Source organism: Gastrolobium bilobum, unplaced genomic scaffold (genome assembly GCF_033153095.1).
Source record: "Gastrolobium bilobum isolate Gb01-03AN ecotype WA unplaced genomic scaffold, APGP_CSIRO_Gbil_v1 utg826, whole genome shotgun sequence".
NCBI lineage: Eukaryota > Viridiplantae > Streptophyta > Magnoliopsida > Fabales > Fabaceae > Gastrolobium > Gastrolobium bilobum.
In genome coordinates, this window is record NW_026896170.1 from 70,541 (window position 1) to 94,748 (window position 24,208).

At 43.4% G+C, this 24,208-nt stretch overlaps 1 protein-coding gene across 1 annotated transcript; it reads right to left on the reverse strand.

Annotated features, from left to right (window-relative positions):
• Window positions 1–22,299: 22,299 nt before the first annotated feature.
• LOC133298093 (inositol-tetrakisphosphate 1-kinase 1-like) lies at window positions 22,300–23,978 on the reverse strand. Its single transcript, XM_061497328.1, has one exon. The coding sequence runs from the start codon at window positions 23,766–23,768 to the stop codon at window positions 22,764–22,766; it is 1,005 nt and encodes a 334-aa protein (XP_061353312.1). The 5' UTR covers window positions 23,769–23,978; the 3' UTR covers window positions 22,300–22,763.
• Window positions 23,979–24,208: the final 230 nt, after the last annotated feature.

The window sequence follows — 24,208 nt, forward strand, 5'->3', positions numbered from 1 at the left end:
TAGGTATTTTCGGGTTAACAAGGAAGTGGTGGAGTTGGTGAGAGGTGATTACAGGCTCTGCAACTTGATTCCACATGATAAAGTTGCTTTTTGTTAGCTTAACGGAGATCTGATAAGTGAACAATGATGGAGAAGACGATCGATTTTCTGTCGTTCCATTTTCGGTAGTTACTCCGGTAGCTGAAGACAACGGAAACGATGGTTGCGAAGTGGAAGACATCGTGTGACTCGATTTGTATCAGGCCCTCATAAAGAGCTCTGATACCAACGAAGAAATCAGAGAGAGAGAAGAAAGAGAACGAGAGTTAACAGAAGAGAGGGAGTGAATAGTTCATTGAAATGAAAAGTATTACACGAAGCTCATATATAGAGCTTAGAATTATGCCACGTCATCTAGTTCAGTTACAACTATAATCAGTTAACTAAACTGATCTATTTTGCTAATTACAAAATTGACCCTGTGTACAGCTATACACCTTTATCTACTCTAATATACAACAGTGCTAAATCTTCCAAACCAGGCCTGAGGAGATTGCTTGAGACCATACAGGGATTTGCGGAGACGACATACTAGGTTAGACATCTAGAGGACGTAACCAAAAGAAGAGATGGTGAATGGATATAACGAACTGAAACAGAGGGTAAAGATAGCTGAGTATCAACAGAGTCACTGGGGAAGGAGGCGGAGCCAAAGAATGTAAAAGACTCAAAGAAGGTAACATCCGCCTAGACAAAGTAACGACGAAGAGTGGGAGAGTAACAACGATAACCCTTTTGTGACCGAGGGTTATAGACATCTTGTCAAGACTAGGACTGAGATTATAGACAAAACAAGTAGAACCAAAGACGTGAAGAGTCAATGGATAGAACGATTGATAGGGAAATAGCAGTGAATATGGTACCTGGATATCAAGTATGGAGGAGGGCATGCAATCAATGAGATAACAAGCTGTGGGGACAACATCTCCCCAATATTGGAAAGGGACAAGGCCATGTAGTAAAAGGGTCCGAGTAGTTTCAATAAGGTGACAGTTCTTGCATTCAGCAACCCCATTTTGTTGAGGGGTGTGTGAACATGATGTCTGGTGAAGGATGTCGTGAGATGCAAAGAAGATTTGAAATTGATGAGACAAATATTCACGGGCATTATCACCTCTAAAATGCAAATGGAAACACCAAATTGAGTAAAGATTTCATTAAAGAACTGGTGAAAGATGAAAAACTATTCATACTGATTTTTCATTAAAAATAAGCAAGTACATTGAGAATAATTATCAATGAAAGTTACAAAATATCTGTACCCGATAGTGGAAACGGTACGACTAGGACCCCAAACATCTGAATGAACTAAAGTAAAAGGAGACGAAGACCGACGATTGACATGATCAGTAAACGAACTACGAGTGTGCTTCCCTCATTGACATGACTAACAAGACAAACTAGATAAATTAGAGAAACGTGGGACCATCTTTTGGAGTTTAGCAAGACTCGGGGGAGGTTGTTGGACTCAACAGAGCACATCGGGAGTGAAGTGGAAAGCTGATAAAGGTCGTTGGACTCAAATCCGGCGCCAAGTGTCCTCCCCGAGCTTCGATCCTACAAAATGACAGACTTTTTGGTGAAGGAAATAATACAACCAAGAGATCGAGTCAAACGGCTAATGGAAATGGGGTTGAAAGGAAAATTAGGGACATAAAGCACATTGTCAAAGGGAATAGAAGGAAAAAGGAGAGTAGTGTCAATCCCTCGAGACTGAACCAGCGACTTATTAGCCATAGTGATATTAGGCAGGGGACCATACGTACAGAGAGAGATGAATAAAGACTTATTACTAGTAATATGGTATGATGCACCAGAATTGAGAATCCACAGACCAAGAGAAGGTGAGTGGGAAAAACCAGCAAAGGAATTACCCATGTGTGAACCAGAGGCAATGGTATCGGGAGCACGTTTCTCCTCATACCATTATAAGAAGTCAGTGAGAATAGACAAAGGTGGCTGTGGTGAAGCAGCCAAAGCAGAGTCCTAGGCAGAAGAGGTTACTTAAACAACATTCTGAGCAACATTAGCTAAGCGAGGGGGGCGACCGTGAAGATCCAACCAACAATCAATAGTATGGCCCAACTTGTTGCAATGAGTGTAGTGAGGGCGACCCTTAGAGGGTTTGCGTGCACGTACAGAACCCTTGGAGACAAGGGCAGAAGGATTAATCAAAGAGGGAACAGATACTACAGGCTCCATAGCAGGCTTAGGTGGAATTCGAAGCAATATAGACCAAACAGAGTCCAGTGAGGGAACAATAGTAGAGCCCAAGATCCGATCCCTGTTGACAGAGTACTCTAGGGCAAGCCATAAAGTGCCGGTAGCATGAGGAAGGTGTTGCATTGCTCAAGTTCCTTAGCAGACATTAAAGTCGTGAAGGAGACCATGAACTTTTCCCAAATAGGCTGACATACAGACATCAAAGTGTCAAGCAGCAATAACAGTCATCATCAAATTCTGACACACACCATAAAGTCGCTGAGTGTTGTTGGTACAAAGTGTCTTGGCCTGATGCCAAACAGACTCACAAGTGACGTGAGCACAGAAGATCTGCTTCAATGACGGGTAGATGGTAGACTTGATGATGCTACATAACTGGGCATCAACCGAAATAGACTCAGCCTTAGTAGTGAGGTGTTCAGCATAATCTTGTCCATCAAGACAAAGTTTGAGAGCAGAAGCCCAAGAGTCATAATTGGAGCCATCCAACTTGTCCACGTGCAACAGAACATTAACATAATTAGTGAAAACTAGCGCGTCATGCTTCTGAGTCATAGGTCACATGAAACAAAGGCATGAAACACAAACAAGGGCGTGAACAATAACCAAAGGTGGAAAATCTCTATGGGAAGGCCATAACTGAGTCGAAACCACAAGGTGAGGACAGATGTAGGTGAGTAAGGTAACAACGAGCCTGTTGGTGGTGGTCAGACGTGAAGACAGTGGCCCACGCACCTCCATGCACTGCTTCAACAAAACGGACAAGCGTTGTTGTTCCATACGCGTGAGAGCGCGTTAAGGAGAATCTTTGGGTGGGCCCTGGACAGAGATGATAGCCTTGTCATGGCGATCACAACCGTGTGTTTCACCGAGAAAGTCATCAAAGACAATGGTCAACAACAATTCTTGACAATTATGGTGATCGGACATGACCTTAGACGATAGACGGAAGCCGAAAACTGACGGACGTGACAATTTCTGAAAAAAATTTACTCGACGGACAGTGGATCCACCGGAAAGACACAGATTAAGATTCCTTTTGGTAGGCTCTTGATATCATGTTGAATATCAAGACATAAGAGGTATTGATTATAATCCTTGTGTTTACTACATGTTCTAGATAACCCAACCCCTAAGAAGCCCAATAAACCCTTCCCCCTAAAAGGGCCCAACCATGTGGGCAGCCCAATGGCGGAGGTCCAGTAACCCCCCACTTGTACATGTCAGCCCTACCAGCATCGACCAAGCGCTGGTCCCTAGGCGGCAAGCGTTCCTAAGCGAGACACTAGAATGCCTCTCCTAGGAACCCCAACCCTCTGTAAGTCGCCCCAGATACCATCACAGGTAAACGCCCCTCTGTCCCATGCTGCCACCGCCAGAAGCAGGTACTGAATCACTGCCTACTCCTGCTATGGGAGCTAATCATAGCAGACCTCAAGGAGCGTTGACCTCTAGAAGAGGACCCCTCAACGGATCAGCACATAGGACCTCTATAAATACCACTCCTTCCACACATAGAAGGGTAGATTTTATGTACTGTTGTTATGCCCATTTGTATTTAGTCTCATTACTGCTCATTACCTGCCATTGATATTAACTCACCAAACCCTTGGAACCTTGCCTATTAGCCAGGTCTTTACCTTGGCTGAAGGTATTATCCATATATTGATATTACCCTATCAGGGTACACAGTGGGCTTACTGATTCCATCAGTACATTGGCGCCGTCTGTGGGAAACGATAAACTTCTAATCCCATTGTCTTACCAAAAATCCAAAAACACTTACTGTTTTCAAACACCAACATGGTCCTCACAACACGACGAGCAGAACAAGCAAGGGCAGTCACTCCAGATGGACACGTACAAACCGTGCCCCCCAACTCTCCCCCCTCTATGCATTCAGCCCCAGCTGGACGAGCGGAAGCAGAAACCCTACCCCAGATCCAACAACCTGCAGGCCCCCACTTACCAGCAGTCGGCATTAGAGCAACACAGCCGAACTACCCTATCCCAATACTGGAAATGCAAGGAGAAAACTTGGTCACAAACCAACCCCCACCTCCAGGCGTCCATTTTGGAATGTCGTTCCTAATCGCCATCCCACCAGAAAACCAGTGTGAGTTCTCCTTGGTGGCTGACCTCCTATATTGTTCCATTGCCATTTGCTCCATTTTGAGACTTTGTGATCATTTTATGCTTGTTTCTTCTTAAAACCTTCTTCCTAAACACTTGTTCTTGTTTGAGTGAGCCTTGGGAGGTTGGAAGACACCATTTTTCTGAGTGATCAGCCACTGTTCTTGTTTGTTTGGGGGCTGACCTTGGTGGTTGGGTTGAAAGAAGCATTGTCTTGGATTTTTGGTGGTCCAAGTGTTGATCTTTGGTGCTAAAGGGTCAACCTTTCGTACCATTTTCGTGCATCCTTTTGTGACAGTAGCTTGAGACTGATTGTGAGCTCCAAAGAGCAACATTTCCTTCTGTTTTGAGCTGGGGTATGTGTACCAACCTTTAACTTGAGTTTTAAGGCTTAAAAATGGAAGCTTGATGCATGTTATGACTAAAAGATGATAACTTGTTGTTGGGTAATGTTGAACACGCCTAGAAATGCATGATTAGGTGTTTAAAATCGGTAAAAGGGAACCTTTTTGGGATATCTTCACGAAAATGCAGAAACTGCATTCTGTCGTGAAATATCCGGATATCTGCCCGTGGAATATCCGGATATTGGATATCCGGATATGTGTATTCGGATATGGGGTTTTGGGATATCTGGATATTGTATATCCGGATATGTGAATCTGTATATCCGGATATTGCATATCCGGATATGGACAGTGAGATATCCGGATATTGCATATCCGGATATGGTCCCGAGGAGTATCCGGATATTCTGGGATTTCGCAGAACAGCAGCTGAGTTGTGTGTACAGTAGGCTATTGGGGGTTTGTGGACCCTAGTTTGATGAAGTTGAACTTCTGTATTTATTGGATTAAGCCAGAATCATGGGATTAAGGGCTTGTGGCTTTGTTAGAAGCTTTAAGACTTAAAAACGTAATGAAAAGATGTTGTCTTTAATTGTATGCATGTGGTACATATTTATTGATTTATATTTGGTCCATATCAGATTGTGATCTGCTGTGATTGGACTTTGAGCTTGTGGCATTGGATAACTAGCTTAGAGGTAAGCTTTCGTGTCCTCGGTTTAGCCATGTTGTGGTTCCACCATGTCCCATGGGGATATGGTATATGCATGCTGTGTTACATGCTTTTGATGTTTTGGAAATGCTGTTGAGCTATTGTATGTTAGTGCCTTGTTGATATGCATGGAGGTGTTCCACCTATACGGTAAGCCTGAGTATGTAGAACATACAAGAGGGTGAGGTCGTGGGTGAGGTGCAAGCGGTGTTCCTTGTACTACATGTAGGGAATAGACGTATTCCTACATTTCTCTGGCCAGTAGATAGTGATTATACACATGTCATAGATATCTGTTGCACTACATAGTTTTGGAACTGATAATGATATATATGTTTTTTGAACTTATATTGCACATGTAAGTGAGCTTGGGGTGGAAGATCCTTGAGGACCCCTTGTCTTACTGAGATTTCTAGTTTAGAGATCTCACCCCACGTTTGGGGAATGCTTATTTCAGGGTCAGGTAGTGTTGAGACCTCAGGCGGCAGGAGGCCGGAGCTGAGTTAGATTGCTGTTATATTGTGCTGTCATGATTGGATGTTGGATTTGCATGCTGCTTTTATGCTTATAGCTTCAGTTTATGTATTGGAGTTTTATGTTGAGACTCATTGGTTACTATGTTTATTTGGTGAGCATGGGGATTGTCCATGACACATAGTATTGTTATGTCTTGTTTATGTCTTGAGTCTTTTGGAGTTGTAATAATGTATCAGGTTATTGTCCGGATTACTTGACGTAATGTCGTGATTTAGATACACACTTTATCTATATATTGAGGTATTTCAGTAGATGTCTTATTGCAATTTACATACAGGCGATATTTTATGAAATTGATTAAGTAATCAAGTTGGTAATTGATAATGACGTCATAATTGAAAAGAAAAAGAATTTTCGCATTTTTAATTAAGCACCGCTTAATACGATGTAATGTTAATATTCCGGGTATACACTGGGTGTTACAAAGATCGTGGCGAGAGACAACAAGGTGGCGACGATAAAGGGCGATCAAACGGTAGCAAGGAGTTGTTACAACATATCCTTAAAACAAACACCTAAAGTCACCTTTAAAGCTCAACCAGTACCCCACCCAGAGACAACAAATGTAACAACGAACAACCATAATGACAAGGGTAAGGAACTTGATCAGTGTTTCCTTGTAGAATTTGATGCAAGAGACGACCCACAAATGGAGCACTCCAGGCCTACACCAGATGGAGCTCTGGAACACGTTGTCCTTGGCGAGGCGAATCAAACCACAACTGTCAGGGCGTTCACCAACCCGAAAATGAAGAGCAAGTTGATCAACTCCTACGTGACAACCGTGACCTGTTCGCATGGAAGCCGTCAGACGTGCCCGGTATTGATCCAGAAGTATGCTGCCACCGGTTGTCGGTAAACCCCAAAGCAAAGCCGGTCTCACAAAAGAAGAGAAAGTTTGGCCCTGACCGCCAAAAGATTATAGATGAGAAGGTGAAGAGACTCTTGGATGCAGGTTTCATTCGAGAAATCAAGTACACCACGTGGCTCTCCAATCCGGTTTTAGTCAAAAAGCCAAGCGGGGCGTGGAGGATGTGCGTTGATTACACTGACCTCAACAAGATGTGTCCCAAAGATGCCTACCCTTTTCCGAGCATCGACCAGCTTGTTGATAACTCATCCGGGTTCAAAGTACTCTCTTTCATGGACGCATACTCAGGATACAACCAGATCCCGTTGCTCGAAGAGGATCAAAACAAAACGGTGTTTATCACTCAGAACGCCAATTACTGTTACACCATGATGCCGTTTGGGTTGAAAAATGCTGGTGCCACATACCAGTGAATGATGAATGAGGTATTCAAGGACTTGATTGGCGACATCATCGAAGTATACATTGATGATATGATCGCCAAGTCACAAACTCCAGAACAACATCTATCGCACCTTCAGGGCGTGTTTAATAGATCGAGGAAATACAATATGCGGCTCAACCCAAGCAAGTGCGCGTTCGAAGTACCAGCTGGGAAATTTCTAGGCTTTATGCTGACCGAGAGAGGCATCGAGGTTAACCCGGACAAGTGCAAGGCGGTCATAGACATGCGAAGCCCCCAAACGGTCAAAGAGGTTCAACAGTTGACCGGGAGGTTAGTCGCCCTTACTCGGTTCTTGGCCAATTCCGCCTATAAGTCCCTTCCCTTGTTTGGCCTACTTAAGAAAGGTTCTACTTTTCAATGGACCGATGACTGTGAAAAAGCCTTCCAGGAGTTCAAAAGAGCTCTGTCCTCACAAAGCCAGACAGTGGAGAAGCTCTGTATTTGTATCTCGCCGTTGGTACGGAGGCCATAAGTGCCGCTCTAATTCGAGGACCAAACGGTGAAGTACAAAAGCCAGTATATTTCATTAGCAAATGTTAGTATATGGATGTCCTAGAGACAATCTTTTGATTAGATTAGGACATAAGTGGACCTTTGTATTGTCGCAAATAAATAAAAGCATTCTTTATCCTGTTTCATATTTTGTCTTGATATTACTGTTAATATTATATATGAGTAACTGGATAAACCCCTTGGAATAAAATAGGTATCTCTTGAGTATCTGTGATGAGATCACGATCATGAGGATTCAAGGATACTGGATGTTTATTCCTAATTTTATGTTCCTAGTCTAGATACACTGAGAATGGGGATCAGTGATCTCGGGTAAGACTAGCACGACTTATCTACTTGTATTCGGATGCAAGGTAAAGACCTCATGAGCTACAGATATGGAGATGTCTTAGCTAAAGTCGTGGGTGGACCTATAAGGGCATAGCTCGCACTGAACAGACCCACAAAGAGACTCTATGAGGAAATCTCACAGAGAGTATCATTAGAGTAGTCTCTTTACATTTGGGTATGTCTTTTCTTAGACCAGAAGTTATTGCATAGACTGTGTTCTAGAAAGCATGCTTTGACTGGATACCTCGTCTGCCTGAAACATGGAGATTCATAAGTATATTGTTGGGCTTGTCTTAAAAGAGCACAAGTCTAGGGTGATAAGCTGAAGGAATTCGTCAAATCTCTGTGAGAGATTAGGTTATCTGTAAACCGAAGAAATTGGGATGACATTTACAGTGACTCGGGAATCTATGCATAGTAAAAGATATCATGAGATGATCTACCTTTAGAGTCAGTAAATTGAAGATTCCCTATTTCGAATAAAGCTTGCCCTAAACCGCAAGGGTTGATACGTTTCATTACCCTAGGTTTTATGGGAAGGTAACTGAGACGAAAGGAAATACATACGGCAACCAAATATGTATAATAGGATGATTATGTCATTAACCTAATTAGCTCTGGGGCAACAAAGCATTGCTAGTGCTCGGTGTTGTCATTAGATGGGTTGTGGGCTTATTGGGCCCAAGCCCATTTATGTCAGTGGCTAAGTTAGGCCTAATGGGTCACACACTAACACCTTATTGTCATGACAATATAGCATTAAAGGTATTGGGCCTAATAATGGTTGTTAGCCCAAGAAGAAGTTTGGAAGCCCACCAAAAGGAAAAAAGGGCGCATGGTTAATTAATGGGCTTGGATGGTCCAAGACATTACTAATTAATTTAATTAGTTAAATTAATTATCAAATGTTTAAATTTTGAATTTAGAATTTGAAATTTGAATTTAGAATTTGAAATTTGAATTTAGAAATTTGAATTTTGAATTTTGAATTTTGAATTTTGAATTTTGAATTTTGAATTTTGAATTTTGAATTTTGAATTTGAAATTTGAATTTGAATTTAAAATTTAAATATTTGAACGTTTGAATTCAAATGTTTGAATTCGAATTTGAATTGGCTATGAAAAGTTGTTTCATAACAAAAGGATAGGATAAAATCTTGTTGGAACAAATCCCAAATATCAAGAGGGGATCTTTGAGAATCTTCTAGTGAGGATATGGGGCGCTGATTTTGGCATTTGATGATGGTCATAGGATCAACCAAATGAGCTCCAGTCAGATTTGGTTTTGTTAAGAGAATAAGTGAGACAGTTGGTTCAAGTTTGAATGCATCTGCTCAACGTATCTGGACTGTTATGAGGCCAAGTGGGGCGCGCCACATGGTTGGCCGTATGATGGTTGTTGAGTCAGATTCTTGTTGAGATATTAACTTGATATCATGAGGATGTGAGAGGAGGTTGTTGACAAGATTTGAATTTTGCAAACAACTCTACTCATCCCCCCTAGTGTGCGCTATATAGGGCTTTATTTAAGTGAAAAAAATCTGATTTTAATTAACTGATTCTCTCATCTCCTTGTGGGTTCCTTTTGTCAGGTTTTTCTTAAGAGAGTTTTTGAAATAACCTAGCCTTTTTCAAAGTAAATCCATGCGCCACTTTTGTGTCTATTCTTGATGAATATTTACTCTTCTAAACACCTTGACCTAGCCTCCTCCTCCACACATTGGGCGCATAGCTTGCCTCCATTGGTGTTTTTGTTGGTGGCCTTGAAGAAGAGTTCTTCCGTCTTGACAAAGGGTGGTGTGGATCAACATTAGAGGGCTTGCATCTTCAAGCCTCATCTTGATCATCCTCAAGTTTTGGAAAGCAAACAAGGTAACATACATGCCCTAAAGCTTGTTTCTTGATATCGTATGTGTTATTCCGCTCGAAAAATTTTGTTTTTCCCTCTCACATGCCTCGACCTTCAAGGTCAGTTTCTTTCAGCAAAGTCCTGCAGGGTGCCGAGCTCAGATATCAGCAGGTGGAAAAGGTCACTCTCACACTCATTTTCGCTGCAAGAAGACTACGGCCGTACTTCCAGTGTCATCCAATCACCGTTAGAACCAATCAACCCATTCGCCAAGTACTACAAAAGCCCGATTTGGCAGGACGAATGATGTCATGGGCGATTGAACTATCGGAATACCAAATTAATTACGAACCAAGAACAGCCATCAAAGCTCAAGCTCTTACAGACTTCATCGCAGAAATGACCCATGCCATCGCCAGCAACGACCAATCAGAAGAAACTACGGCGACATGGAAACTGTATGTAAATGGTTCAACCAACGCCAAAGGGTCAGGTGCTGGTATGATAGTGGAAAATCCAGATGGAGTGGCAATGGAGCATTCGTTGACGTTTGACTTCACTACAACCAACAACCAGGCAGAGTATGAAGCTATGATAACCGGTTTGCTTCAAGCAAGGGAACTGGGAGCCCAACACCTCAAGGTTTTTAGTGATTCACAACTAGTAACTTTCCAAATTTCAGGAGAGTATCAAGCAAAAGGTCCCCTGATGAGCAAGTACTTACAAAAAGTCAAAGAAATAATGGCGACATTCGTGACGGTCAAGGTAGAGCACATCAGACGGACAGAGAATACAAGGGCCGACATCCTCGCCAAACTAGCCACTACAAAAAGCCCAGGTAACAATCGTTCTGTTATCCAGCATAACCTACCTAACCCATGCGTTGTCATGAACATCACAGCAGCAGCAGACATGATCACTACAGATACCTAGATTACTCCAATCGCCAATTACCTCTCGGAGGGAACACTCCCGCCAGACGAGAAAGAAGCAAAGAAGATCGTGCGAAGAAGTGCCCATTTTTGCATGATGCATGGCCAGTTATATAAAAGAGGTTTTTCAACCCCACTTCTGAAATGTCTGAACCCAAGAGACGTGGAGTACGTGCTTGAAGAAATCCACGAAGGAATCAACAGCCATCACATAGGGGGACATTCGTTGGCAAGGAAAGCATTAAGAGCAGGTTTCTATTGGCCAACCATGGAGCGGGACGCTCATAACCACGTTAAGAAGTGTGATAAGTGTCAACGGTTTGCCGACATTCATAGAGCACCGCCTGAGGAGCTGACATCAATACCATCACCCTGGCCCTTTCACAAATGGGGAATGGACATTTTAGGACCATTCCCAAAAACCACAGGGCGCATGCAGTGGTTGGTGGTCGCCATAGATTACTTCACCAAATGGGTGGAGGCAGAGCCAGTTGCTACCATAACCTCCCACAAGGTCAAGAAATTTTTCTGGAGAAACATCATTTATCGTTTCGGCATTCCGGGAGAGATCATTACTGATAACGGCACCCAGTTCACTGACTCCAAGTTCAGAGAACTTATGGCAAACCTACAGATTCGACACCATTTTGCAGCCGTCGAACATCCCCAATCTAATGGATTAGTGGAGTCTGCCAACAAGATGCTTTCCAAGGGAATAAAAAAGAAGTTAGTTTCCCATAAGGGAGCTTGGTTAGAAAACCTAGATGGCGTCTTATGGGGGTATCGTACAACCGCCCAATCAAGTACTGGTGAAACCCCTTTTTGTTTGACATACGGGGCTGAGGCTATGATTCCAGTAGAAATTGGAGAACCATCTTGGAGGAAGGAAAATATAGCAGAAGTAACCAACAACCAGAGTCTCAACGAAGCACTTGATCTACTAGAAGAAATCCAAGAGCGTGCAACGCAGTCAGAACGCCAGACGAAAGAGCGGTCAGCCAACCAATACAACAAGAAAGTCATTCCAAGGCGTTTCCAAATTTCCGACCTCGTCCTTCGACGAGCAAACATAGGAAACAAGAACGCTCAAGAGGGAAAACTCGCCCCAAATTGGGAGGGGCCATACTGGATAGCAAATGTTCTGGGTGGTGGGTCATACGCCCTAGAAACTCTTGAAGGGAAGATTATTCCGAGGGCTTGGAATGCAGACAAGCTTACAAGATACTATAGTTGAATCACAATGTAATCTTCACGCTGCACTCTTTTCCTCTCCAAGTTTTTATCCCACTGGGTTTTGCTTGGAAATGTTTTTAATGAGGCAGATAACTTTGTTCAATAAAATCATGTTTGGTTCCTAATTCGTCGTCCTAAGAGCTTCATAAATACAAATAGTGGGACGGTTCTCACCCCCGCCCAATAGTTGGACTGGGAAGGTCCTCACCCCCAGCCAACGTACAAATAGTGGGACGGTTCTCACCCCCGCCCAATAGTTGGACTGGGAAGGTCCTCACCCCCAGCCAACGTACTAGTGGGACGGTTCTCACCCCCGCCCAATAGTTGGACTGGGAAGGTCCTGACCCCCAGCCAACGTACAAATAGTGGGATGGTTCTCACCCCCGCCTAATAGTTGGACTGGGAAGGTCCTCACCCCCAGCCAACGTACAAATAGTGGGACGGTTCTCACCCCCGCCTAATAGTTGGACTGGGAAGGTCCTCACCCCCAGCCAACGTACAAATAGTGGGACAGTTCTCACCCCCGCCCCATAGATGTACTGGGAAGGTCCTCACCCCCAGCCAACGTACAAATAGTGGGATGGTTCTCACCCCCGCCTAATAGTTGGACTGGGAAGGTCCTCACCCCCAGCCAACGTACAAATAATGGGATGGCTCTCACCCTCAGTTATGCAAACAGTTAATAAGCAGACCAAGTCGGTCATACACAAATAAGAGAGATAATTGGAGAACATGATTATCCATTTCAATTTAAAAAGGGCGGTTACAAGTCTACAATAGCAAGCTCAGTAGCCAGTTTATTGCAATACAAAAATCCTATTCTATTACTCTCTCATTAAAATCAAGCTAAGTCTGGTAAGGTCAAGCAGAGGGTAGCCCATCGTCGGCTTCAGGCACCACCATGGCGGTTCCCACACCAATAGAAGTCTCGGCATTCGTGGCTGAAGAAATCCCCCCATCTCCATCGCCCACCAAAGGATCACCAGGACTGTCATCGCCAACAGTCATCACGCCACCCAAGGAAGCCCCGACGGCATCAACATTTTCCGCACATGCAACTTTATCATCGGCTGGAAGAGGAACGCCTCCCAGAGTAATGTCTCCCAGCCTTTGCTCCTCCTCCCCTTCTGCATCGCCCCCTCCTCATCGGAACCAAATGCTTCTTCAATTAAAGTAACCTCGCCAGTAGCGGTCTTATACAGCAAGCGTTCCCCTTCCGCCATATAGTCCGCACTAAGACCTGAATCATCCACGTCCGGGTACCTTAGCTTGATCTGTTTTAGGGCATTGTCAAAAGAATCATAAAAAACAGAAGTCATCAGTTGCTCCAGCTCCTGTACCCGACCTGAAGCTTCTTTCAAGTCCTCCCGAGCGGTGTGTAAATCACCACGAGCGGCAGTCAGTTCAACGGACAAGGTCTCCTTCTCTGATTGAAGGACAACTTTTTCACTGGTCAGCTGGCTGATCGCCAGTGTTAGCTCATTCTTCTCCTTTGAAGCCTTCTCCAGCAACTTCGACACCTCATCTTTTTCTTTTGACAGGCATTGCGCCTCGTCGTTCGCCCCTTTCAACTTTTCGTTGCTATCGACCAAAGTGTTGTTGGCAGCCTTTAGATCGCCAACCTCCTTCCCCAAACGCCCGATTTGGGCAGTCAATGACTCGATCTTCCCTTTCTTTTGTTGCAATTCTTCTGTCAAGGAGGAACAGAGGCTGTCGGCAGCAAGAGCTGTCTCGCGGATTCCCACAATCCGACCAATCATCACCTGGGCGCTATCTATAATGTCTTGACGGTCAACCCGCGCCGCCGCCGCCACCTTAAGATCAGGGTGTGGGAAGATAGAGTGCAAGTCTTTCTCAGATAGCTTCAAGATTTGTGTCAATAAAGCTACAGCAGGTGAAGACGATCCTTGGGCGGTAGCCACCACCGTTCCCCTTGCCTCATTAGGAGTGTCAGCTAACACCACGTTATCACTGCTAGGAGCATCAGAAAAACTCTCCATGGCAAGTGAGAAACTACCGCTAGACTGTCCAGACTCAGTCCTGTCAATCCTAGCCGCCTTCCCGCCGCCAGAAGAAGCCAAATCCTCTTCAACAATCCTTTTCTTTCTACGAATTGTTGACTCCGGAGGTACGACATCAACGGAAGAAGGTTTGGTCGCCATTCCCAGAGTTCTCTCCTGCTTTCCCTGGATTACAGATTTTTTAACCGCCAGGCTTTTCTTGGGCGGTGGCACTTCTTTGATTATGGGTCCGCCACTTCTCTTTGCCAGCTCTTCAGCAGGAATATCGGCGGCAGACAAGATCTTTTTCTTGGAGACGTGCACAACCTTCTTCTTTCCTTTCTCAGCCCCTTTGCAGCCGGTTGAACAGTGGCCCCTCGAACCTTTGCAGCCGTAGCACGTGCGATCGCCAAGGCATCCATCTCCAAGCTATCAACTGCAAGTTTACAGAAAGACACACGTTAGCAAAGGACAAAGTATAAAACTTATAGCAAGTACAAAGAAAACTCAAAATGGAAAGAAACCCAGGTCATCGCCACACCTCCGTAACACAAAACTTTCTTAGTAGGTCAAGGACTAAAGGACTCCTTCTTCAGTTCGACGAGCCAATCATATACCGACCTTTCAGCTGGCGACAAGGCGCCGTAGTTATATGAATAATGATTGGCGGGAATCCCGTAATGCATTTTGGTCCAATACAACTGAAAACGGCTTACTCCACTAGCCTGATCCACAAAAAGGGAACCTCACCCTCACCAAGAGAAGGTTGTACCCAAAAAAATGACGTCCGCCACTTCTTGTATGAGTCGGCGTACGTTGTGAACATCGCCCCCAAGGCCGCTGCCGCCTTTACTGAAACCCAGCCCAATTTCTTCAAAGACGAAGACACTTGGAAGCAATGAAAAAACAGTCGCACAAAGTACGTCCAGTCAAAATGCTTACATACCTTCTCGAATACCCGCACAAAACCCCAGGCATTTGGGTGTAACTGGGAAGGTGCAACCCTCAGATGGGCTAACACTTCCATCTCAAATGGCGAGAACGGAAACCTAACCTTCTGGTCCGTAAAATGGGTCTTGTAGACCATAAATCGCGAACGAGCGATCCCCTCATGACCCGGTTTGTCGCAAACCCGATCGAAATCCCGTACCGATCTAATCTCCCACTTCTGGTCCTCAGTTCCCCCCTCAGTAAGATAAAGTTTACCCTCTAATTCATAGTCCTCGACCAGAAGGGCGTTATCTGTATAATGTGAAGGGGTGCCCGCCACATCTTCATCCACCCAATTCCGGGCCAAGAAACGCTCATTAGTCTCCACAACCGCCATTCGCTAGTAGTGTTGTACCCGCAAACAAACCTGGGATGAGGGTTAAATACAGGCAAACGCCCATCAGTCACACGCCCATCATCGAATGGGGTAAAATCCTTGGGTTCTGGATACAGTTCGCATTACCCTCACACTTAAAGGACCCACACACCCTTCACCCCCCCCCCCCATGACTTTCCACACACACTCTCGCCGAGGAGGAAAATCAAACATGATAAGAAAAACAAGGAAGTTACCTGAAGAGTCCGAAGTCTCTGAATCAGACGTATAAAAGTCAGAGTATGTAAGGGGAGAAGGCCACCAAGCAGGCGGCACTTTGTATAACCCTATATTTTCCAAGGTTGCATCCCACACACCATGAAGAGTGAGTCTGGCATCCTCAGGATGGTATCTACCCAACCGGTTGTCTGTTGACTCGTCGTACTTACGGCGATGAAAAGAGGCGGAAAGTAAAGGAGTAAAACCCTTGGAAGTTTCACAGGCGATTGAGAGATTTTTAGGGGGATAAATCACTTGTAAGGGACGAGGCTGATAATATGACTCCAAAGGGCGATATCTATAATCTCGATTGATAGAAGACAATGGGTGAATAAGCCGCCCAACCCCAAAGCTGGAACGCCGTGAATTACGGCGACATGGATGCGATCTTCGAACGCTGAAAGACTGACCCAAGGACCCACGAAGCCCCCTCTGGTGAGACTGAGAGGAACGTGAACCGCGACGGGATTCAGGGCGGCTTCTACCAAGCCCTGAAGATCCCCTACTACCTCTAACCCTACCACTGCCCGGCAACCACTCCCAGAAGCCTCACCAAAATAAGGAACCACTGCCCCCAAAGCCCTTTCTGGCAGAAGATCTAAGATCTCAGGCTCACTGAAACCCAGTAACTCAGGAACCCTACCATAAGACAAGGTTGAAACTCCAGGAACCAAAAGAGTTTGAGTGGGAATATCACTGGAAGTCCTCCCTGGACGACTAGCAAGATAATCTCGCATAGCCGGGCCCTCCCCAGCATTATCAAGAGACTCAAAAGCCTCGTCTAACTCTTCTTCTTTTACTACTGCTCCTAACCCAAGCAAAGCCTCGACAGGCATTTCACTAAATTTAACCATAATATGCAGAATCGCAACCCAGAACCCAAAGAGAGCAGACAGAAATCAAAGGAGAAAAGCTAGGAGAACCATACCTGCAACCACTGAGGTACTAGTGTGAAGAAATAACGCAGAAGGACGATACCAGTAGAAGAATTCGCACAAGTAAGAGAAACAGAAGAAAGTGCAGCAAGAAAATGAAGACCCAAGAACTAAGAAAATGAAGATGAAGGTATCAAAGATAAAGACCAAAGAGATTTCAAGAACAGTGGAGAGGAAGAAGTTTTGAAATGCAGATAGAAGGAGTGGCAGCATTCTAACACACGTTAGGTAATAGACAACGTCGACCGCCCATCAGCCTACACGTGGAGCAACAGGTGGTCGCGACCGTCCGATTTTGACAACCGTCCAAGAATGAACGGTCTTGATAAGGGACTTTACGGTAATTTAATGGAGACAAGACATCTCCCACGTCGTATTAATGGGCCGTACGGTGACGCTAGGTTTCTCACAATTAATGACAATGATGAACGAAGTCATCATTACAACCCTTCGATAACCACAAACCGCAGACTTGTGCACACAACACGTGTCTGACTCAGAATATGGCAATACCCAAGATAACCTACCAATCACCCAAAGCATTCTGCCATAACTTGTTAAGACCCCGTCATGATGATCGGCATAATCCCGCCGCGAATTTTCCTGGTACTCCACGTCAGAACGTGGAATAAGTATCGCCCATCGTAACATTAACACGAGGACCGCCCAGGTCAACCTACCTGGGTCAAATTCATGGTTCAGCCTGTAAAACACACAGACAACTTGGCAATCTGGGCATCAAGCTACGCTGACTACCAAGCTGTGGGGCTCCTGTTCTGGATAACCCAACTCCTAAGAAGCCCAATAATCCCTTCCCCCTAAAAGGGCCCAACCATGTGGGCAGCCCAATGACGGAGGTCCAGTAACCCCCCACTTGTACATGTCAGCCCTACCAGCATCGACCAAGCACTGGTCCCTAGGCGGCACGAGTTCCTAAGCGAGACACTAGAATGTCTCTCCTAGGAACCCCAACCCTTTGTAAGTCGCCCCAGATACCATTACAGGTAAACGCCCCTCTGTCCCATGCTGCCACCGCCAGAAGCAGGTACTGAATCACTGCCTACTCCTGCTATGGGAGCTAATCATAGCAGACCCGAAGGAGCGTTGACCTCCAGAAGAGGACCCCTCAACGGATCAGCACATAGGACCTCTATAAATACCACTCCTTCCACACATAGAAGGGTAGATTTTATGTAGTGTTGTTATGCCCATTTGTATTTAGTCTCATTACTGTTCATTACCTGCCATTGATATTAACTCACCAAACCCTTGGAACATTGCCTATTAGCCAGGTCTTTACCTTGACTGAAGGTATTATCCATATATTGATATTACCCTATCAGGGTACACAGTGGGCTTATTGATTCCATCAGTACACTACACATGGAAGTTCCATTTATATATTAAACCAAATGAGAAATACAAAGACATGTACATAATGTGGGACCTCTACTACAATATTTACAACAACAAAAATCAATCGAGGCAACTCTGACTTCAAGAAAAATGGAAAACATGAGTGTGACGAAAATGTAAGCCATCAAAGTTTCAATGATACGACAGGTTTTTAAGACATTGCTCTCAAGATGCCACCACAAGAAGCATTCATCCCCTGCTACACCACCGAGCCATCCATGTTGAAGTATCAACAGGGAAGAGGAGGTGCAACCCAACGAATAGCACTCACTCAGAATGACAGCTCCTAGATGGGTAGATGGTATTATTCAGCTAAAATGCTCCAGATTTGGCTCAGCGATTCAGAAACTGAGCAAACCTGACTTTCAAGCAACTTTTTGTTCCTACTCAGCCTTTGTCAGGGACAAGATCTTGAGTTGAGACAGATCATAATACTTGAAATATGATGATGGCCATAGGCTCCAAAGAATCCTCCGAAAAACAGAGACAAACCTTTCCTTGGAACTTTTAAAAGCGTCATACTACTTCCCTTAAGGCTCTACATTTGTTTCTGCTTAATTTTACAATGCACCTCATTCATCCTTTATTTTACAATGTCACGTCCGTCAGTTTTCGGCTTCCTTTGCTGTATGTCAATTTGATGTCAAGCTGAGATCTCCAAAAAGTCAAGATGGCAGCACAATATCAGCTAAAACTATGAATCTTCAAATGTATATATATGTAAAACGATAAACCTGGGGGAGATGGGCTTCTCCCCTCCCCTTCCCCTTCCCTTTCCCCAACCAATACTTGGTTTCTTACAAGTTGAGGTTAAAGAATTAAAAGGTAAATTAGATGCTATCAGTCCGAAGAACACAATAAAATGGTTATACAGGAGTAACTATAACAAATCATTCCAGTGCTTGCAAAAATAGTGCCTGACATGGAATCTGGTTTTAAGAATGCTACCGGGTAGCTAAACCAAATTTAGAATCACGCCAAAAACCATTATAAGCACACCCTAAGATTACTTTAAATGCCCATGTACTTTTTTTTATTGCTTCTTCTCACACTTGGACGTGGATAAAGATCTACATTCAAATTATTCCAAATATACCTAACTTCTTCTCACACTTGGACGTGGATAAAGATCTACATTCAAATTATTCCAAATATACCTAACTTTCCCTAGAGCTTGTTTTGTCTATTTTACTATTCGCGTTAAATTTTGAAGTACTAAGTTACTAGACAACATACCATACACACCATTTTACCCGAAATATAAACAACCCTAGTTTTACTTTTCTATATTTGGTACAAGACTTTCCATCAAGAAAAGAATCTTCCATAAGCATCTTATTGACTTCTCAGATCTGCTGCCATAAATGTTTTGATCACTTTTCTATACACTACTTGAAAATGTCTTATATGCACCTTAATAAATCAAAGCTACATGAATCCTTAATGCCATTCATCACTTCAGAAAAAACTCATCATTCATTTAATTAACTTCCCACGTTGATTTTCTAAATTAACATTTACGCATTCCACATTAATGTTTATACAATTAAAATAAACAAACATTCGACAAACAAGTACCTTAATTACCCAAGCAGAGATTTTCATTCAAACTTATACAATAGAGGAAAACTGAAAGAGGCAGCACCTGGTATAACAAGAGGGGGAGTGTGACCCCCCCTTAAAATTTTCAGAATCCACTACACTTCTTACAGCCTTTTCAATTAATTAAATATCTTTTCCATATGCATGCGCACCCCCTCCCCCTCCCCCCTCTCCCTACGTCAAACCCTAAACATTTTAATGGCTAGCCACTTATAGCAACAGCAATGCTATTCTTATAACAAGCATTTGACTTAAGCTGTATCACAGTCACACAACACATACAAATACATATTGCTACTGGAAGAGAGAAGGCAGGATCAAACAAACTAAACTGGGGAGCACCTGCTTGTAGGCTGCTAGCATGACCAACAGACCAGAGGCATATTTGCATAACACAAATATATTTTGTTTACAAGTAAACTAACAAGCTCCATTAACAAATATAATCAATCACCTACAAAAGCATGACCCTTAACCTCCCTATGCCAATAAGGAAGTTCTTTTTTCCTTTTATTTCCCTTTTAAGGAAATGCAAAGCAACAGTTTCGATACAGATAAGGTTAACATTCACAGTCAATTAGGAAATACCACAGCTTATAAACGATGAAAAGCAAGAGCTGAATATTGATGATTCAAGAAACTTCACAAAAGGAAAATTCTAATATAGTTGCTGCTTCAACATAAAGGATCACACAGTAGGAAGTTACTGACAGCCAGCAAAGTGAAAAGAAATCATGTCTAGGAAAGCAAATAGTAATAGATTAGGAAATTGAGAAACAAGCAAAGAACCTCATTTCAAAAGTAAAATGAGGACAATAAAATCACACTTTTCATACAGTGGGTTTCTAATCCATAATCCAATGTGAAGGTACACAAATTTGAACTCATTAAAACTAGGAGCACCATAATACAATGTTGCATGCCACACAAATGTAGATGAAAAATTTCAAAAGTGAAATCATTGTAAACGAATAATTACTGCAGGTATACATTGAAGTAATAGAAAACATCATGGGAAAAAAAATTCAGTGAAATTTGCACCGACTTAGTTCAGTACAGCAATTATCTAAAAAGTAATCCAACCACCTTCAAATCTCCCAAATGAACTCCCAATACACATTTGCAGAAGAAAACTTACAAGATAAGAAAGGTCAATGGATATAACTTCAACGTAAAGGTAAAAAAACTACTAAGCATGCACATCAACAATTAAAGATATATGTTTTTAAGATATTCTGCTTAAGACAATAGAGCACCACTTATAACAAGGCACTGGACACAATCTCTTACCAATAATGAGAGAAAGCCTGGCATCCAAACATGGAGGGGGAAAATCAAGTTGGTCAAAAATGAGCAATTGCAATACCCGGCCTGCACTTGTTTGGATTAGGATTAGACCCACATTACTCCAAGAATAGAAAACAGAAAAATGTAACAAAGCAACTCAAATTTAGTTTGTAAACCATATCCTTGGGGCACCTTTGTTGAACACGTGTTGTTCAATCCTAGCTAGTGACATTTCTGTAAACAAGCAGATGCTTTACATTTTAAAAAATATGGTCATAAAATAAGAATTCCAGTCTTCAAAAAGAAAATCAAATCAATCTGAGAATGTTCACACATGTTGAAAATTTTATATACTAGGTATATCTTTGAATGCAATGCATATAAGAATTTTTCAGAGATATTTCATCCATGTAGCATAGAAATTATTGCACATAGAACCTTTCAAGTGGTGCCACAATCTAAGACTATAAAGGAAAAAGAAAAGATCATTCATCTTGGCAGCACAGACCAACCGATCTTGACCAGCTGACAACAGCATATAGCATTAAAAATTTGGTTGCAGGATTGTGTTTTTGCCAGAAAATGTTGATGACAAAGATGTTGGAACTGCAAGTCAAACTTCTGTATAAGCCTGCAATAATGATCTTGAGACACGAGAAAGTATAGAAGTATAGATATACATATGGCTATACAACTCTAATACTGCACGTGCAGAACATTGGTTAGGAAATCCAAAATCAATGAAACCATTTGCCATACATAGGGGTAGCAATTAAAATTCAATAAAAGAGTCACTATAATGCATTAAGGAGCTGAAATTCACATCTCAAGTTTCACGTAACAGCATAGCAGCATACGTAATAAGCCATAACCTCATCCGGACAGATTTTCATGAGGCTTCTTCAACCCACAAAAAAGTAAATATGCTCATAAATAAACAAAAAATTAGAAACCTCATGTGTGAAATCATAAATTAAATTTGAATATCTAGTATCTTGATAAAAGTTAAAATTATGTTGGCACATATAATGCACGGGTTTCCTCATATTGTGCCATTTCTTTTAAGAATTTTTCTCCTTTTATTCAGACTTCAGATAGCTGAAGAGGGAAGTGAGGGCAGCATAAAGAGCCTATATCCTTTCAACTTTATTCTGATCATCTTTAAGGAATATTCATTAGCATAATACCAATTACGAAACATCAGGTTTGAAAATAAAATCAAAGCAAGCAACCCAAAATGAATAAGAAGATATATAACTGAATAAGAAAGAAGATCTTAAACACAATTAATGTGATCAAAAGCAAGCAATCCAAAATGAGAATAGAATTTGGGGAAATGGAGAATAAAGGCATTGGGTTAAAAACCAAAGGCACAAAGTAAAGCAGTTTCTAGAATGAAACTAAGCCTCAAAATACAACTTTCCAAAACCTTCAGTGTATTTGCAAAGGTACCCATCTCCAGAGCAATGGTGGATGGAATATACATGTTGTTATGAGGTTAAAAACTAGCCACAAACAACCCTACTGGTTTTACCACTGTACTAATTGCTACCAAAACGGTATGCGCAACTCGTGCCTACCCACCAATTTGGCAAATGGGTCCACTGAGCAAATTCTTGGTTACCCAAAAGCCACCCACTAAAGACACCGACAGAATGAGAAGCACATTGGCTGGTCACAATTATTTTAGACTTGGAACAGATTTCTCTTTCACTTTAGGCGAAAGAGGAAGGTTACCCCCATCCCCATCACCACAACAAGTATTGCTTAGAATCTAGGTCATATCTTGGTCACTACTGGGCACCGGACCGTCTTCCACTTGTTCTTCTTGCTGTTTCTGACACATTATATCACAGAAAAACTCTGTCAACACGGTCTCGTAACCCGGCATTTTGGCATACCCAGGGAAGTAATTGATATCAATGATAAGGTAGCGGTTCCCATATCTAGAATCCCTTATCACATCAAAATTAAAAAGGTTCAACTTCATCGCTTGTCTCAAACCCCTGGCTATGTTAACGATGAAACCCTGCGGGGGCATCTCGGTGTCGTCCAAATGCATCATCAACTCGTGATACTTGTCGTCGTCAATCATCTCACCCAAATTGGACACCTGAGAAAACGACAACAAGTCCTCCGAAACGCCGCCCAACGCCTTCTCCTCCGACACGTCAGGCAGCGACTTCCTCTTCACGCACCTCACGTGTTCCCCAACAACATACACCTTGAAGATCACGCCCCCATGGTTCACGAACTCCTGCAGCACGATCGGCGGCTTCAGCTTATTCAGCGCGTCGCGGCTGAACACCAACGCCATCTTGTGCGACTTCGCGCTTCCGTCCGCCACCAACGGCTTCGATATCACCGGAAACTTCAAGAACTCCCACGCCTGACGATCCATTAGGGTTTCCTTATCGTATATCACAATCTGCTTGGGGATCCCGAAGGTTTCGCTCCGGTCCTCGATCTTCAGCTCTGACACCACCTGCAGCATCGATATCCGGTTGTGGAGCCTCTCAATCGCTTCCGGAGCGTCGAGCACCACCGCATTCGGGTTCCGAACCTTGAATTCCTTCAGCTGTTGCTTCCATTCGTCGCCGTAGAGCTTGTGCAAGACGCAATCGAACGGCCCCTGATCCGCCAGGTTTCGCTCCGTGTCCACGCGTACGAGCTCGATTCCGCGCGATTTCGCCGTGCTCAACAATGAGTCGCGGATGAAGCTGTTCTGCTTCTTCGGCGCCAGCGCGTACCCTATCACGCCGAGTCTCTTATCCGCCATTGATTTTTTGTTCTTCTGTGTTGGTCGATGAATCACATTCCCAAAGAGAAACCCTAATCGTGAATATACGGGTTTCTGTTCTTGGTTCCTCGCCTTTTCGCTCCTTCTTGAAACCGAAAATTTGCAAAGGGAAAGAACGGACGGAACGGAAAAGAGAGAGTGAGCAAGAAAAAAGCAGAGAGAGAGAGATGAAGAGAGGGTTGTGGATATATATAGCTTAGACTAGGGTTGGAGAAAGCGAAGGGGGGATGATACGGTAACTGGGGTTAGTTGGAAAATGAGCGGAGAAGGGGTACACGTGTCACGTTCTTGAGCTTCGATTGAGGTATCGCGCCGCTTTATGAAACGCGTGAGGAAATCTTGGCAGGGATAGCCGGATAGGGAAGGGTGAGAGGTGGATGAGACGGTGATAAAATCACAGCGGGTTGATACTTGGATTG